This window comes from Heterocephalus glaber, unplaced genomic scaffold (assembly GCF_053883595.1).
Source record: "Heterocephalus glaber isolate CG9 unplaced genomic scaffold, H.glaber_assembly_v1.0 deba00001804, whole genome shotgun sequence".
Taxonomy (NCBI): domain Eukaryota; kingdom Metazoa; phylum Chordata; class Mammalia; order Rodentia; family Bathyergidae; genus Heterocephalus; species Heterocephalus glaber.
Window position 1 is genome coordinate 113,138 of NW_028258479.1, and position 18,680 is coordinate 131,817.

General features: G+C 35.6%; 2 protein-coding genes across 2 annotated transcripts; both read left to right on the forward strand.

The window, feature by feature from the left end:
* The first annotated feature begins 1,396 nt into the window (after nucleotides 1-1,396).
* Nucleotides 1,397-2,353, forward strand: LOC101723480 (olfactory receptor 4A47). Its single transcript, XM_004851806.4, has one exon. The coding sequence runs from the start codon at nucleotides 1,436-1,438 to the stop codon at nucleotides 2,351-2,353; it is 918 nt and encodes a 305-aa protein (XP_004851863.2). The 5' UTR covers nucleotides 1,397-1,435.
* Nucleotides 2,354-7,312: 4,959 nt separating this feature from the next.
* On the forward strand, nucleotides 7,313-8,230 carry LOC101720092 (olfactory receptor 4A47-like). Its single transcript, XM_004852592.1, has one exon. The coding sequence runs from the start codon at nucleotides 7,313-7,315 to the stop codon at nucleotides 8,228-8,230; it is 918 nt and encodes a 305-aa protein (XP_004852649.1).
* The last annotated feature ends 10,450 nt before the right edge of the window (nucleotides 8,231-18,680 follow it).

Here is an 18,680-nt window from a genome sequence, read left to right on the forward strand (position 1 = left end):
CATTCTTCTCCTTCTCCTCTTCCTCTCCTTCTCTTCCTTTTTCTTTTCTCTTCCTCCCCCTTTGCCATTTTAATCTTTGTCCCCCTTTGCCATTTTAAGCTTTCGTGTACAAACCATCAACAGCACGACTGAGGCATAAATCAAAATTGCAGCCATGCCTGCCTGAATAGCACAAATATATTCCAGGTTTACAATATACATGTGTATTTCCACATTCTCCAGGCTCACATATCATCTACCTCTACAAATGGATAGATATACTGTCTCTTTATATTTGTTTTACAACAATATCCTGTTATACATAGTTTTATGCTTCATATCACCTGTGGAAATTTCACTAATAGTGCTGATACAATTGCAATTAACTCTTATAAATGACTGGTTTTTATTTTAAATTCTGTGCAAACGTTTATCATTCACCTTAAATTGTAAACATTAAGGGTGCTATTAAAACACACAAACAGGTTGTGCATATGTCCTTATGTACTAAGACTTTAATTTCCATGGAATAGATTATAAAGAATGTAATTGTGATGAATGGTACCTGTACTTTTACTTCAGAAGAGATGGTCAAATTGTGTTCCAAAAGTTATAAGATTCATAGTGTAGAAAATAACTTTAAAAACTTTTTCAGTCACCTTTGAAGCTTTAACACATTTAAAGTCTAATGTATATGAAGTGATATCTGTATGTTTTCTTTTGTCATTTTCTCCTTACAAGTGAATAGCAGCATCATATCATATGTTTTTTGGTAAGTGGATGTACTTTGCCTTTCATTGTCTAGTTATAGTATCTGTCCATTTTGCTATTTGTTTGTATTTTATTTATTAATTTCTTAAAAGCATTTGTATATTTTAGATAGTAACTCTTTCTATTGTCTAAGTTGTAATACATTCTCTAGATACTTTTGTCTATTTAATTAGGGTATAAATTCCTAACTGTTAAAAATAGATTGAAAGTAGTAATATGTCTGTTTGACATAGCTATTATTAACTGAGAAAATCTTTCTACCACCAGCATATAGGAAGTTACCTCTTGTTTATTAACTTGAAGTAAACATAAGGTATATTTTTCTGGTTTTTTACATTAAATCTAATTGATCCTTACTTGGGTATGTACAGTTAATTGTATGTCCAAATATTTTAGTTTCCTAATGGAAACCTGGGTGTGGCAGCCTCATTTTTCTTGCATTACCAGACTTTTCCAGGATGTCTTTACTTTTTTCTGACATCTACAAATGGCTAAGATTGAGCATCAAGCTTCAATCAAACTTGCATTCATATAATCTCTGATAGTACTAGAACATAATCAACCATAGTGCCTATCAATAAAATGAATAAGAAAATTATTTTAAAATTTATGAAATCACTCTTAATAAATCTATTTGCAGATAATTTTGTTCTGAGCAGTGATAAGAGGACATGCAGAAGGACATATGGAACAAAGGAACAATGTGACTGAATTCGTGCTCTTGGGGCTCACTGAGAGCCTCCAGGGTCAGAAAATATTATTTGCAGTGTTCTTGCTGATCTATGTGGTGACAGTGGCAGGCAACCTACTCATTGTCATGACTGTGATGGTCAGCCCAGCCTTGGGAGCTCCGATGTTCATTTTTCTTGGCTTTTTATCATTTATGGATGCTCTTTATTCCACTACAGTTACCCCAAATATAATTATAAACTTACTCCATGAGAAGAGAACCATTTCCTTCAAAGCTTGCATGTCACAACTTTTTATAGCTCACTTATTTGGTGGTGTTGACATAATACTTCTTGTGGTCATGGCGTATGACTGCTACGTGGCCATCTTCAAACCCCTACAGTATCTGACCATCATGAAACAAAGGCGGTGCGCTCTGCTTCTGCTGCTGGCCTGGGTTGGGGGTTTTGTGTATGCTGTACCACATGTTCTTTTTGTTTACAATCTTCCTTTCTGTGGCCCCAAAGTCATCGACCACTTCCTCTGTGACCTGTACCCCTTAATAAAACTCGCCTGTGTGGACACCTATGTCGTTAGCCTCACAGTGCTGGCCAATGATGGCGTGATCTCCGTGGCCATCTTCATAATCTTGCTCATCTCCTATGGGGTCATTCTGCACTCTCTGAGGAACTTAAGTCAGGAAGGAAGGCGCAAGGCCTTGTCCACATGTGGCTCCCACATCACCATGGTGGTCCTCTTCTTTGTTCCTTGTATTTTTATTTATGTGAGACCTCCCTGTACCTTGCCCATTGATAAATCCTTGACTGTGTTTTACACTGTTATGACCCCAGTGTTGAACCCCCTCACCTATACTCTGAGAAATGCAGAGATGAAAAGTGCTATGAAGAAGCTCTGGACTAGAAAACAAAATTGAAGTTGTTTCATTTACATTCAATGAAGAGTTGGTTCTTCCAGGAAAATGAAGAGTGATTACTTCAATATGCTGAAATTTCCTTCAGGTTTAATGGCTGAGTGATGGAAAATATGAATTATGTGAATTTTTTAAGCAATCTACATATATTTTTGAGACAATTAGAATTTTTTAGAAAGTATTTATTTCTTTTTAGTATGAAATGTTTCAATTGAGACTATAAATTTATGTGCCATAAACTTATTGTATTATGTGCTGTAAACTTATTGTAATTAATGAGAGTTATTTTCATGGTTCCTGTAAAAAGAAGTCACTTTTTCAGAATTATATGGGAACCCCAAAATATAAATAAAAAGCAAAATAAAAGATAAATGATAGGAAGCAGGGAAATAGATGATTCTCAAATAGAAAGGAGATCAAGATATGGAGGAGGGGTGGTGTAGGGGAGAGGGAGGAGATAAAAAAGAATGAAGATGTGTTATTTACATGTACCAACTCCACTCAAGGAATGTCAGCATTACGTACTGCAAATGTGTACTAATAAAAAGATTTAAAAACATAAAAAGGAATTACTGTTTATGACACGTTTTGTAAGAATAAAATTATATATAAATGTACAGTTTATCCTTTTTCAAAATTTTAGAAAATAATGGTGGATCACATGCATATTTGGAATGTATGCTATTTTTGTTCTGTGGGGCTTTCAATATATAATTTTGTAATATTGCTTAGCATGTTTTGCTTGAATAGTAATAATACTTTATTTTTTTCCATTATGTTTATTGGTACATGTTAGGTGTACAATACAGTTACATTTATCTCTGGGATCTTGTACCTTTACATGTTTTATCTTGGTTCTTATTTTTCCCCATTCCTCTGCCCTTCCTTCACCCCCTCTACCCTTCCCTATTTACAAAGACTTTGTTTCCATTTTTTTCCTTTTCTCCTATTTTTTCTTTTCCCTTCTTTCCTTCCCCCTACCCCTCCCACCTCCCCTACTCCTTTAGACTTTATTTTTAATATAATCATAAAGAGGCTAAAAATTTAAACAGCAGAAGACAGTACTAATGGTGATACTAAAGTGACTTATTTTTCATGTAATGTAACATTTCTTTGCAGTTGTTTTTCCCATAAAATTTAATGTTATAGAGATTGACAGATTATCATATTTCAAATTCATGTAGATTGCAGAGTTTGAAGTAATTGGGGGAAAATTTAATTGGATGTTTTGTCATCAATTTCTATTTGAGTTCCTTCTTATCAGATACAGAAGCCATGCGATTTAAATACTTTGAGATACTTGCAGCTAGATAGGACACTTCCACATCTGTTTTCTCTTTTCCATTTCCTTTTTCTATTACACATTCTAATGATCAGCCGATTTGAAACTATGTGATACACAGACTTTTTCACATGGATGACCTGGCCTTCATCTGTATTTGAATCAAGTTTTCAGAGTTCTTCAGAAATCGATTTTCCTCATCTCTGCTTGTAAGTTCATGTGTCAAATGAACATTGTTAAACTCTATAATTAACCAGATTCACCTATGTGGTAGGGCAGAAAATTTTAAAACTATTCTTTTCATTAGTGCCTATTAATTGTACAAAATACTGGGATTCAACATTCTGTTTACCAACATGCATATAATACACAAGTATTTTGATCATATTCACCCTATTACCCATCCTTGAACCTAAACCCCTAGGTCATGCTTTTAATTAGCAAGTTTTTCATATTCTCTTTCTGCCCAGACTTGATTGTTTCCTTTCGGTGGGTTGACCTCAGGTTGCTCAATCATCCTATTTCCCCCAGAGTGTTACTTCTCTGGAAATCGTGTTGTAGATGTTATTGTTCTTCTGGCATCTCTGGAGGTGCAGTATCTACCCTCTGAATTAGGACTGAGGTCCCAGTGAGTTTAATTAGGAAATGAGTCACCCTTGGACATGTAACAAGTGATACACTCAGCCATATGTTCCGGGGTTCCAATACACATAAAGTGTTCACAGACATTTTTCCTTCCCTTGGGGAGTGCTTGGCTGTACAACCATTCACATGACTGTTTTCTTAGAGATCAAAAGGACAGATTCAAAACATGATAAGATAGGGATTACAGGTTTTTCTCAATTCATGCCATCACAAAGCTAAATGCTGTGTTTGAAGCCAGGACAGTATATCTGACCAGGAATCAATTTTAAATGTTATTTCATTATTTCACTTTTACTTTATAAAATACAAATTGCAAATATGTGTCTCAGTAATGCATGATTTCTTTTTCTGATGAATTTATCTATTTAACATTAAAATGCTACTTAGTATTGGTGTTTAGGAGAAATTTGCCAAAAATGAACTTTGGATATTTCTTTTTTATAATGAAGAATCAGATTCCTTGAGTTTATATGAAGTTCATGGAATTAAATTTAGAAACCACAACAATTTAAAAAGTAACATCTTTTCTATTAATTGGATAAATCATCCTTCCTACATATATGGCGGGATTGGTCAGCAGCAACATTTCCAGGTGCAGCGATGGTGCATGTGCTATTTTTCTCTCCGTTATTCCCAGAGATGGCACCATTGTGAGAAGTTGTTGTCGTTTAGGACCAGGAGAAATCACCAAAATCCAGCACCTGTACTGAAAGACTGCTTGTATGCAAGCAACTCAGGAGGGACACTCACGTGTCAGATTCTGAAGTAGGCTTTACATTATGCAAGTACAGTACATTGATCCCTATGGAACTCATAAACTTTTCAAACTTCTGTACGTTTCTGATACTCAGTTACACTGTGATGTCCTTTACATTGCTGAAACATGGATAAATTGATTCCAACCTCTAACTCTTCTTCGATCTTTTAGTATTACAACAACATAGAATGAATTCATTTTCTCTAATATCAGCATTCCTATAAACTAATTTTGAGTGTAACTATTTGGGAGCTTTTTGGTGTGCAAGGATATTTTGATAAGATAGGTGGAATTATCCTCTAAACATTGTTTAGAATATTAAAAATTAAAAGATGATTTCACATCTGAAGCAGTTAAATGAGTGACTTTTGAGTACCGGGTATAATAGTTTAGTAAGTGAACATTTATATAAACTCCTAGGCCTGGTGGGTCAAGGAAGCAGAGGATACAAGTTCACCTTTGGGCTTTGGAGAGGTTTGTTTAAGAAGAGCCAAGAATTGGGGTAGGATCTTCTTTGAAAGAGATGTGGATGAAAGGCTAGACTTCACCAGACAGGCAGATAGGCTGCATAAATGTGACCACAAAATGTTCACTAAGCAGGAAATTGATGATGTAGGAAGTGGTGGGGAAAATTGGAAAAGCAGCATCTTTACGAGGGTGAAATCAACTGCATGAGCAGAGACATGGGAGATAATTAAGAAAAAGATAATGCGTATTTATGGAGAGCAAGGGAGCAAAATTTAGGAAGTGAGATTGAAATATTCGTGAACCAAGACTTAAAGAATTATGGTATCTCTATGTTTATTTTCCTGGAAACTGGGCCGGTGAAGATGGGTCTTATGAAGGTATCATTTTGTTTGCTTCTCTCCCCTCCTCTCTCCTCTCTGTACTCTCCTTCCTCCCTGTCACTCCCCTGCCCAGCTTGGACCCTCTCCTTCTGTTCTTTTAACACTTGAACAGCACCATTGCTTCTTTCTGCATCAAAACCACAAATGTGGACCATGCTTTAATCCAACATGTGCTCTTCCACCCTCCCATTGCTCATAACCACAGACAAACATTCATAACTGTACATGTATGTCTTTTAAAATTTGTTTTATAATATTATCATGTTATATATAGTTTTAGGCTTATTTCTTTCTTACTCCACTGTAATTTGTGGAAATTTCTCCTGGAGTACTTAGGTAACTAATTATTTAAATGGCTGTTTTGGATTTAATAGGCTTTATATTCTATTCAGCCATATCTTTTTTAGCATTTGTCTTAATATTTTTTTACCTTTCTGTTTAATGCCCTTAAAATACTGCCACAAAACCATAGTACACACATGTTCTTATGTAATAGAGCTTTAATTTTTCTGAAATTCATTCCAAAGTGTGTAATTGCTGTGATGAAAGGTATATGTATTTTTACTTTCCATAGAGATTGAGATATTGTACTCCAAAATTATGAAATTCAAGTTACAAGAAAATATTCTTTTCATTTTAACTACCTTTAAAACTATCACTTTTAAAATCTGATGTATATAAATTTTTTTTTCTGTTTGTTGATGAATTTAGCATTTTATCATATGCTTTGATCATTGACTGTACTTTTTAAATTGCTTGTTTATATTCTTTTTCCACTTGCTATTGCCTTGTGTTTTTAAATTAATTTCTTAAAGTTTGTTTGTCTATTTCAGATGCTATCTCTGCCTATGTTGTCTAAAATGTAAATCCTTTGTCTAAATTACTTTTATCTAGTTATTTATTGCACTAATTCCTACATTGCTAAATTATTTTGAAATTTTGAAATTTGTTATTTTGAGGTTCCTCTTATTAGTTGGGAAGATTCTTCTATACCCATAATGTATAAAATCATCTCTATTTCATTACCTTATGGTGTATACAAAGTACATTTTCCTGTCATTTTACATTAAATCTTTAATATATTTTTATTTTTGATTTTGGAATTAACTCTATGCACAATATTATTAGCTATGAGATGAACAGCTAGTTTTGGCAGATTCATTCTTCTTTCATGGGCAGTTGTTATCCTGAGTGTCTCTAATTATTTATTTCTGATTTCCATTGCCATTAGCCTGAAAGATCACTGAAGTTATGGACATGCTTCAAATTAGCAGCATTATCTCTTTCAGTGCTGCAGCATAGTAAGCCATAGTGCCCATTTATAAGATGAACAGGAAGTTGTACTAAAATTTCATGGACTCACTAGTAACAAGTTTCTTTTGCAGATAATTTTGTTCTGAGCAATGATAAGAGGACACACAGAAGGTCGAATGGAACAAAGGAACAACGTGACTGAGTTTGTGCTCTTGGGGCTCACTCAGAGCCTCCAGGGCCAGAAAATATTATTTGGCGTGTTCTTGCTGATTTATGTGGTGACAATGGCAGGCAACCTACTCATTGTCATGACTGTGATGCTCAGCCCAGCCTTGGATGCCCCAATGTACTTCTTTCTTGGCCACTTATCATTTATGGATGCCGTTTATTCTAACACAGTTACCCCACACATGATGATAGACTTACTCCATGAGAAGAAAACCATTTCCTTTGAAGGTTGTATGACTCAGCTTTTTTTAGAACATTTCTTTGGTGGTGCTGAGATTTTGCTTGTGGTTGTCATGGCCTATGACCGATATGTAGCCATCTGCAAACCCCTGCATTATCTGACCATCATGAGCAAAGGAGTGTGTGTTCTGTTATTGCTACTGGCCTGGGTTGGGGGTTTTGTGCATGCTATACTGCATATCCTTTCTGTTTACAACCTTCCCTTCTGTGGCCCCATTGTCATCAACCACTTCATCTGTGACATGTACCCCTTATTAAAACTCGCCTGCATGGACACCTACATTATTGGCCTCACAGTGGTGGCCAATGATGGGGTGATCTGTACGATTATCTTTTCACTCTTGCTCATCTCCTATGGGGTCATTCTGTACTCCCTGAAGAACCTGAGTCAGGAAGGGAGGCACAAGGCCTTGTCTACCTGTGGCTCCCACATCACCGTGGTGGTCCTTTTCTTTGTTCCTTGTATTTTTCTGTATGTGAGAACTCCCTGTACCTTGCCCATTGATAAATGCTTGGCTGTATTTTACACTGTCATTACACCTCTTTTGAACCCCCTCATCTATACTTTGAGAAATGCAGAGATGAAAAATGCCATGAAGAAATTTTGGAAAGGAAAAGGAAGATGAACATACAGAGAATTGTATCATTTGTGTTCCATGAAAACAATTGCTTCTTCCAAAGTAGCCATATCTGATTATTTCATTAAATTAAATTTTCCCTCAAGTTTAATAATTGTGAATAATGGAAAATATATAACCAATATATACTTTAAAACTATAAGAATATTTAAAAAAATTTTATTAGTACCAAATGGGTCTGTCAAGATTTAGGTATTTCTGCTACACTTAATATTTATTTTCTTAATGAAAAATTTCTTCATGATTAATACACAAGTAATTCCATCATTTTTAAGAATTAATAATATTCATGATAAATTGGAAATAATAAAATAAGAAATAATATGTAAATATCTGGTTTCTTCTATCACATATTCAAAAATAGATCATATTCATATGTGAACTATATATTGTTTTGTAAGATACTTTTCATAATTTTATTCACATTGCTTAGCTCGTTTTGCTTGAAGAGGAATAATACTTTATTTTTAATATAATCATAAGGTGCTAAATGCCCAAGAAAAAGCAAATGAATAAATGAGACATGCAGGAATGCAACTAAATGTGACTCTTCTTTCCATTTGGAAATCCTTTGAGTGTCTCAGGTGTAGAAGCTTCATTTGGTGTCATGTTTTCATAAAAATAAAGATGATCTTTTAATCCTACTATACAGTGTAGAATAGGTGATAATAACTCTGCCATTTCTCATTATGTCCTTCATTATGTTCTTGTTTGTGTTTTTCTAAAATGGACCAGACTTTGCCTTTCATATACCAAGCTAGCATAATCCTTAATCCTTACACTGCAAATATACAATACAGAACTTGACAGTAGACAGCTGTCCAGCAAGATTTTGGCAATACATGCTGTTTTGATACTTATCTATTTTTGAATTACATATATTTATAACTACTTATTATTTTAATTGCACATACTACAGTATGATCATTCTATACTATTATACAATGTGTACTGATCAAATTAGTGTGGGTAACATTCTGGTCTTTTGAGACCTTATAAAATTTGATTAACAGGGAAAATACACATAATTATGGGATACAGCATGATAATGTCATATGACTATAAAGAGTAGACTGATCAAATCAGAGGAATTAATTATTCCAACTCCTTGTTGTCATTTTATGTTTGGAGACTTTGAGCTTCTCTATTAGTAGAATGAAGACTATTAGGTATCAAAGAGGCCAAAATGCATGGCTTTATTAGACTGCAACCTCATTCATAAAATCTTTGAGACAAATTCTCTGTTTCAGAGACATGGCTGGGGGTATCACAATCCCCAACTTGAAACTATATGGAAAAGCTACTGTGATAAATAAAACAGCATGGTACTGGCAAAAGAACAGACCTGAGGATCAGTGGAATAGATTAGAAGATGCAGAAGCAACTCCAGACATACTCAGCCACCTCATCTTTGACAAAGGAGCCAACCACCCTCACTGGAGGAAAGATAGCCTATTTAATAAATGGTGTTGGAAAAACTGGATTTCAACCTGCCAAAGATTAAAATTAGACTCATACCTATCACCATGCACTAAACTAAGATAGAAGTGCAGTAAAGATATAAATATTAAAACAGAAACACTAAACTTGCTGGAAGATAAGTAAGGTAGAACTCTTGAAGACATTGGCATAGGAAAAGACTTTATGAAAAAAACCTCAGTAGCACAGGAACTTGCACAAAGAATCGACAACTGGGATCTCACCTCATTAAAAAGCTTCTGCATTGTAAAAGAAACCACCAACAGAGCTAACAGACAACCTACAATGTGGGAAAAAGTTTTAGCAGCTGTACCTCAAAGGACTACTGTCTAGAATATATAAAGAATTGAAAAAATCAGACCCCCCCAAATTCAAAGACCCAATTCAAAAATGGGCATCTGAAATGAACAGACATTTCTCAAAGAAGTAAAAGCAGCAAATAAATATATGAAAAGATGTTCAACATCACTTGTCATTCAAGAGATGCAGATGAAAACAACACTGAGATTTCACCTCACCCCAGAAAGAATGGCTGCTATCAAGAAGTCAACCAATAACAAATGCTGGTGGGGTTGTGGGGAGAATGGATCTCTTCTCCATTGCTGGTGGGAGTGCAGGCTGGTGTAACCACTGTGAAAATCAATATGGAGATACCTCAAAGAACTACCACTAGAGGTCCCATTTGACCTGGCTATTCTCTTGCTGGGTATCTTCCCAAAAGAATTAAAAGGATCATACCACAGTGGTATATGTGCACCCATGTTTATAGCGGTACAGTTTGTAATAGTTAAAGCTTGGATGCAGCCCAAGTGCCCATCTACTGGAAACTGGATAAAGAAGATGTGGTTTATTTTTATAAAATGGAGTCCTACTCAGCCATAAAGAATGAAAAACTAGTCATTTATAGCTAAATGGATGCATATCAAGGCCATACTCTTAAGTGAAATAAATAGAACACACGTGTAAATACCGAATAGTTTCCATAGTGTGAGAAACTGATAGTGTAATAAGGGTTAAAATGATTAAAATGAATAATTGATAATTTGAATAGGAAAAAATGGCCAAAGACAAGGGTGAAGGGAGTGGAAGGGGAAAGGAAAGAAGAGAAAGGAAAAATTATGAGAAAAGAAAAAAAAATGGAAATGATGTCTATGTAAATAGAGAATGGTGGAGGGGGTGAAGGGCCCACAGGTAATGGGGAAAACATGAAAATCAAGATACGTCATGTACAGGTACAAACACCCAATGATAAATGTAAATGTATTGTATACCTAAAATGTACCAATAAAAGAATTTAAGAAAAAAAAATTCTGTTTCAGCCTTAAAGTAAAATATTATCTATGTCTAATATGGTAGAAAACATGGGCAACAAAAGTTCTTGTTCTTGTTTCCCATGAAGCATCTAGAATTATGGAAGTCATGAGAAAATAAATGTTCTTCATTGATAAGTCATGCTATATGAATAACTCTGTATCATTATTTTTATCCTTATAATTATTTCATGGAGACTGATTATATCATTAAACTCTTTCCAAACATAAACCTATGATTTGCTGAATCATATCAAGTATTTGATTGTACCATAATTCACATAACTATGTCTTACATTTTTGGATATGTAATTGATTTTCAAATTTGCACTCAATTTTCATATTGAGTGATGAAGTGAAAGGCAGAAATGGGATTTCTGAAGAGCCTTAGCAGAGAAAGCTGATCTCTTCATGACATCAAGGAAATCATAGCAAAGGGAGGGGTCAGTGCAGGAGATGTACCCTTCCAGCCCACACCTCAGTGCCCCAGCCCTGTCAACCAGGCCCCACCTCCTAAAAGCACATTTAGCTCTGAATTCTACTGATGAATTTAGTTCACTCCTGATCTCATCCCATTCCAAAAGCCCCACTTCTTAATAGTGAGGCTTTGGGAGTCATCTTGATCTAAACTCTAACACCATGTTTGTACAACTATGGAAAAAAAATCAACCTAATTAGAAATTAAGCTGGCCAAATCCATTATTTTCAGGTACAAGTAAATAAAATTTTAGCAACTCAAAAAGTAGTTTCAGTAAATTAAGGTGAAGCAATAAAAAGATTTGCTTTTAAGATTTACCATATTGTTTATGTACCTGGCAAATAAGGCATGTATCTAACAAAGGAAAAATGAGGATTTAATTTCTTGAAAAATCCAGTGGTGGAAATTTCTCACAATTAGTGAGATTATTCTTTAGTCCTTCCTTCATTCAGCTGGCTTCTTCTGAGGGCCCCATTCTTCCAATGAAATATATATCTGTATATCTCCCCAATCTCTTCTGAGGTACTTGAGTCCATCAATCAACTTTTACGAGCAATGATAATATAACCAGAAAACTTATATTATGTTTTAGATTTAAATGTTTTCAAATTGCTCATGTGCTCATATGTGGGGCTTGGTCCAGATGGATAGGTCACTGGGAATGTGATCTTGAATGGTATATTCTTGTTCCTGGCTGCTCCCCTCTCTGCTTCCTGGATGCATGGGGTGAACAACTTTCTTCTATCATGTAGTCTGTGTCTTGGAACCAACTGACCATAAGTGAAATCTAAAACCATAAGCCACATTAACCGTCTCCTCCTTTAACTTGTGGGTTTTGAGCATTTTTTTAGGGATGGGGTTGCCAACTTATACAGACAAATGTACTAGGAGTGGGTGCATTAGGGTTACTGTACTTTACCACATGTTCAGAATCATGGCGATTGGTTTGCCAGAGAAAATGAAGAATGCCTAAGAAACTGAAGAATGTTGTGAGCAAGGCTTGATGGACAATGCTGGTCAGAGTTCACAAGACCAGAATGCTGGTTAGAATACAGAGAATAAAGACCATGCTTGTGAGCCTTCAGTTGGGAACATGGTTCTTCTGGAAGCTGGACTTGAGGGCATCCATGTTTCTTTCTGGCAATGAATTTCTCTTGGTTCTCTCCATGCTCTAAATTTTATGTGAGGTTAAATGTAAAGGTGGTAGGCTAATTTATCAGGCAGAGATTAATTTCAAAACAACCTGATACTCAAGCTGTAGTGTGGGCAATGCCAGCCACTTTTAACAAAATAGACAGTGAGTAATGTGAGTACATGCCAGAACTGAAAGATGCAAAAAAAAAATTGGCAGCTTGGCCTGAAACTGAGCTCTTACAAAAATGAGATCACCGAGGCTTCTGCTCACATTACTAAAGTTATCCTGTGTGAACCAGGCCATGTACACCATAGTGAGTGATGTGTAAAGCTGTGACAGCTGGAAATGTGGTGGAGATGCCAGATAGCAGGACATGCCAGGGACACAGAAAGTCCTACAAGAAATCTGGAAGCCCAGCTGAAGAGAGAGGCTATGTGGGCAGCAAATTGCAGGGCTATAGAAGCAGTATTGCCTAAATCCTACAGAGCTCATATCTCACCAACATGTGCCCCAGATGCTACATATGGGAGTACAGAACTTCATATATTTTCCTGCTGGATTTCAGTCTTGTTTTGGTCAGATTCATTTTATTCTTTCTACTCCAGTTTTTTGGAATAGGAATGTTGGCTCTGATATTGCATGGTGGAAGGACTTTCCTTTACTTTTTACTTTTTCAGGGTTCACAGCTGATAGTTTGCCTTGAGTCTCAGAAGAAATTTTGGACTTGGTAAGCAATGCAGAAATGGTTAAGACCAACAACATTTAGACATGGACTAAAAACACTTAATGAAATGAACCCTTACCCTTTGAGGACTCATGCAGAGAGTTATGGTTCAGCTTTGCAATGTTCCACAAATAAAACTCATGTGTTTAGATGCAGGTCCTGGTCAGAGCGGGTAATTCCCTGTGGTGTAACCTGGAAGGGTGTGTTGTTGTATTTGGCTACTCCTTTCTCTACCTCTGCTTGCTGGCTGACATGGATTGAGCAGCTCAGATAGGCCATGCCCTTTCATCATGCCTTTTTTGTCTGAAACCAGCTGAGCTTGAAAGAAATACCCTCAAGTTTGAATGAATTAAATTTCTACACCTTAATGTTATGGATGCCGGGTATTTTGTCCAAGTGACAACAAAGCTAATCCAGCATAACACCTTAAACATAAATACCAGCTGTGAACATTTTCCAGCTTTGGCAGAATTTAAATTTTCAGAAACCCTTTTGATAATGTGCAGATTTACTCTATAGCTTTTTCATACCATTACTATTTAAAAGAAAATAATTCGTTACAATTTTTAGAACAAATTCAAGTGAAGTAATCTCTTCTAAACAGCTTTTATCCCATGAACAATACCAAGAATATAAAGACATGAGTCTTCCAAGGAAATTTTTAATACTTCTCTGATTTTGTCTGTGGCCCAATGACTACTCAAGAGTGTATTATTTAATCTCCATGTGTTTGCATAGATTTTGTGATTTCTTTTGATCTTGACTTCCAATTTTATTTTTTTGATCCAATATTCAGGGGATAATATTTCAATTTTAAAAAATTTATTTAAACATGTTTATGTCCTAAGATATAGTCTATTTGGAGAAAGTGCCATGTTCTTCTGAGAAATGTATATTCTTTTGTCAGATGAAATGCCTGTAGATATCTGTTAAATCAACTTGTTTGATACTATGTTTCATCTATAATATTTCTTTGTTGATTTTTGTCTAGATGATCTATTTATGAGAGAGAATATAGGGGTTCCTGTTCTGATTGTTTGGTATTTATCTGTCCTTTTTAATTTCTTTTGTTTTATGACATGAGTTGCACTAATATTTGGTTCATATATATTTACACTTGTTTTACTGTGTTGTTAAATTGTTTCCTTTTACTGATGTTTAGTGACTTTCTTGTCTCTTCTGATCAGCTTTGGCTTAAAGTCCACTTTGTCAGAAAATAGCATAGCAGCTTCTGCTTTTTTTATTTTCAGTTGCATGGTATATCCATTACATACTTTCATTTTCAGTCTGTATGTTTTCTTTTTGATGAGTTATGTCTTTTACAGAATAAATATGGTTGGGTTTGTTTCCTTAATCCAAGCTGCCAGTGTGCGTTTAATTGTGAAATTAAGACCACTAACACAATTATTATTTCAAGGTTTTTGTTGAATCTTGTCATTGAAATATTTTTCCAGTGCTGATTCTTTATTTTTTTCTTTTTTTGTTGTTTTTGCTCCTCTTCAAGTTAGATTTATCATATTCCTTAGGGCTCCTTGGTACTGGTGGCCTCCCTTTCTCTGTCTAGGTGTTCCTAAAGTATTTTCTGCAATGCAGATTTTGTGGTTATGAATTTCTTTAGCATGGAACGTTTTGATTTCTCCAGCAATTAGAATGTAGAAGTGTTCTTTAACAATTGTTTTCTTTTTGGCCTGAAAAATGTTACTACAAGCTCTTTTGGACATTGAAGTTTGCACTGAGAAATTTGCTATTATTCTGATAGGGGTGCCTTTTAGATTACCTGCTGTTTTTCTCTTAGTGCTTTTTCTATTTTTTATTTGTTCTTCATTTCTAGGATTTTTAATATGATATGTCATGGAGAAACTCTTCTGGTCATGGTATTTGGGGTTTTATAAGCCTCATTTAGTTCTTTCCCTACATTTGGAAATATTCTATAAATTTGGTGACAAAATTTCCTTATACCTTTTGAATCTCTTGTAATCTTTATATATAGCTACTATATATATGCATCTAGCTACTGATGAATTCAGCTTTTGTAGTGTTGCATTTTTTAGGTTATTACTGAGTACATGATTTATTACCTCAAGCTTTATGTCAAGACCTGATACTCTATCCTCACATAGGTTATATCTTCTATCTGTATTTTCAATTGAATTTTTCATATCCTGGATTGCTGCTTGGTTCTTTTAATAATTTCTGGTCATTTATAACTTGCACAGTCTTGTTAATTCAGTCAGTTTGTTTTTTATCATATTTAAGCTCACTGAATATTTTATTACTTAATGTCCTTTATCTGTTTAATTGCATCCTCTTTAAGATCACTAGGCAGCTTATGATATGCTTGGGTTTTTTTTTTTCTTTGATCTGATCAAACATTTTAACCATTTCTGAGTTCTTTGACTGTAACTTCTTTTACCCTAGAGTCTGTGACATTGGATTTTTTGATGATAGAAGTTTTGGGGTGCATCTTGTTACCATGTTTCCTCAAGGGTTATTTTTTGTGAATTTAAAATAAACCACTAGTTAATTCTTACACTTCGTTTCCCATATACAATCAACATGCATTATATGGACATCTATCTATATCTATATCTATATCTATATCTATATCTATATCTATATCTATATCTATCTATCTATCAAATGAAAAGGGTAAAGGAAAAGAAAAAAAGCACAAAAATAAAGGGACTTCCCCAGGAGGACCACCGAGCTGGCTCCTGGTTTCTTCTTCAGGCACAGTTCTGTTGTTTCAGCTGTGCTCAGGGGGCATCATGAGCTGGATGTTTTTGTTTCTCTCTTGCACCTTCATTTGTTTCTTTCAGAAGTTGGGCAGGCAGAGTGGGACTGGTGAAGCACCTAGACCCCCACTTATCTCTGGGATGGAGGTGGGAAATCCCTGTTCTCTTCCCCCCAGGGTAATGCTTGAAGCTGTTTGCATCCATGCTTTCCACAGTGCTTCAGGTGTGACACCATGCAACTCTCACTCATCCCACTGTTTCTCTCTGACATTCTGAATATTCTTAACTTTCTATCCACAATGACCATAGGCTGTCACCCCCCAAAATTCAGTGGTGTCTTGAGCTCAGAAGGCAAGTGCATTTCTGCCTGGATCTCAGGAGCATGTAGAAGTCAATAGGAGAGAGTTCATTGGGCTCCTAGCTCAGCAGGCTTTGATGGATGGCAGAAAGAATCCTGAGGGAACTCTATATGGAAGATGGGGGTGAGGGCAGAATGCCTCACAAGTACAGGGCTTAGGGCAGTAGTGTGGCAGTGGTGTTGTGCCCACTCTGTGGTTATCTATTGTCTCCTCTCCTACCCCAGATCATACTTGTAAAAGTCACTGTATACCCAACCAGCTTCACCCTCCAAGTGCTGCTGATAGTGGTATCATCCAGTGGGCTTCTCTAACACATTGTCTTTCAGTATTAGGGGTTTTTATTCATTCCCTTTCCCGAGTCCCTGCAGATACAAGTGAGCATCCTCCCAGAACACTGCTAGCTCTAATATGCCATGATGGTTTTCCTCTAGAACATCTTTTTATGGAAACATGACACTAATGTTACTCTACCTGAGCAGCTCATAGGTTTTTCTATTATAGAAGATAAGTAAAATTTAGTCATATTTCTGTGTATTGCATATGTTCATTTAGTTTCTTCCTTTACAATTATGGTTAATATTAAAATAAAGTTTTCTCTTTCAATCATAACGATAAATAATATGAAAAAATCTTATATTTAAAGTGTCTTATAAATGCAAAAACATATACTTCAAAGTTGAGTGTGTGTATTAATATTTTCTGAAATTATGAAGGAAAGAAGGAAGCACATATGTGCATATTATTTCCTATTTAATTATTTCAATATCTGTCATGACAATTGGTAATTCTGAAAAAGAATTTATTTTTTTTGCACTTTATTAAATTCTTTTATTGGTACATTGTAGGTATACAACACAATTACATTTCTCATTGGGAATTGTACCTTTATATAATGCATCTTGGTTCTTATGTTTTCCCCATTCCTAGCCCTCCCTTCACGCCCTCCACCCTTCCCTATTTACAAAGACTTTATTACCATTTTTTCCATTTCTCAGCATTTTTCCTTTCTCTTCTTTCCTTTCCCCTGCCCCTCCCACTACCCCTACCCCTTTGGACCTTTTCTTCCTATTTTGCATTATTCATTATTCATTCTAATCATTGGTACATTTTAGGTGTATAATATAATGACATTCGTCATTGGAAATTTGCACCTTTACATATTCTCGCTTGGTTCTTATTTTTCACCCTTGCCCAGCCCTCCCTTCAACCCCTCCGTTCCTCCCTATTTACCAAGATTTTGTTCCTATTTTTCCATTTTCTCATATTAATCCCACTTCCTTCCCCTTTGCCCCTTTTCTTCCTATTTCACATTACCTATTATACATTTTAGTCCTTATTTACACTTTCAGTTTCTCACACCAGAGAAACTATTTGGTATTTATTCATGTGTGTCCTATTTATTTCACTTAAGAATATTGTCTCAATGTGCATCCACTTAGCAATAAATGTCTCTAATTTCTCATTTTTATGGCTGAGTAGTAGTCCATTTTATTAAAAAAAAACACATTTTCTTTATCCAGTCTCCAGCTGATGGGCATTTGGGCTGTTTCCAAGGTTTAGCTATCACAAACTGTGCTGCTATGAACACGGGTGCACATATATCACTGTGGTATGATTCTTTTAATTCTTTGGGGAAGATCCCCAGCAGTGGAATAGCGGGGTCAAATGGGACTTGCAGTCATAGTTCTTTGAGGTATCTTCATACTGATTTCCCAGTGGTTGCACCAGTCTACACTCCCATCAGCAGTGGAGCAGGGTTCCTCTTTCTCCGCAGCCCCGCCAGCATTTGTTATTGGTTGATTTCATGATAGCAGCCATTCTTTCTGGAGTGCAGTGGACTCTCAGCATTGTTTTCATTTGCATCTCTCGAATGGCCAGTGATGTTGAACATTTTTTCATGTATTTATTTGCTATTTCTACTTCTTTGTCTGAGAAATGCCTGTTCATTTCAGATGCCCCTTTTCAGATTGGGTCTTTAAATTTGGGAGGTCTGATCTTTTTAAGTTCTTTATAGATTCGAGATAGTAGACCTTTGTCTGAGGAAGAGCAGGTGAAGATTTTTTCCCACATTGTGGGTTGTCTCTTCACACTGCTGGTGGTTTCTCTTGCTGTGCAGAAGCCTTTTAATAAGAAGAGATCCCACTTGTTGATTGTTTGTGCTAGTTCATGGGTAACTGAGGTTTTGTTCATAAAATCTTTTCCTACACCAATGTCTTCA

Bases quoted from the DNA above. Each gene is read 5' to 3' on its own strand.
- LOC101723480 (XM_004851806.4), top strand. From the start codon at position 1,436: ATGGAACAAAGGAACAATGTGACTGAATTCGTGCTCTTGGGGCTCACT.
- LOC101720092 (XM_004852592.1), top strand. From the start codon at position 7,313: ATGGAACAAAGGAACAACGTGACTGAGTTTGTGCTCTTGGGGCTCACT.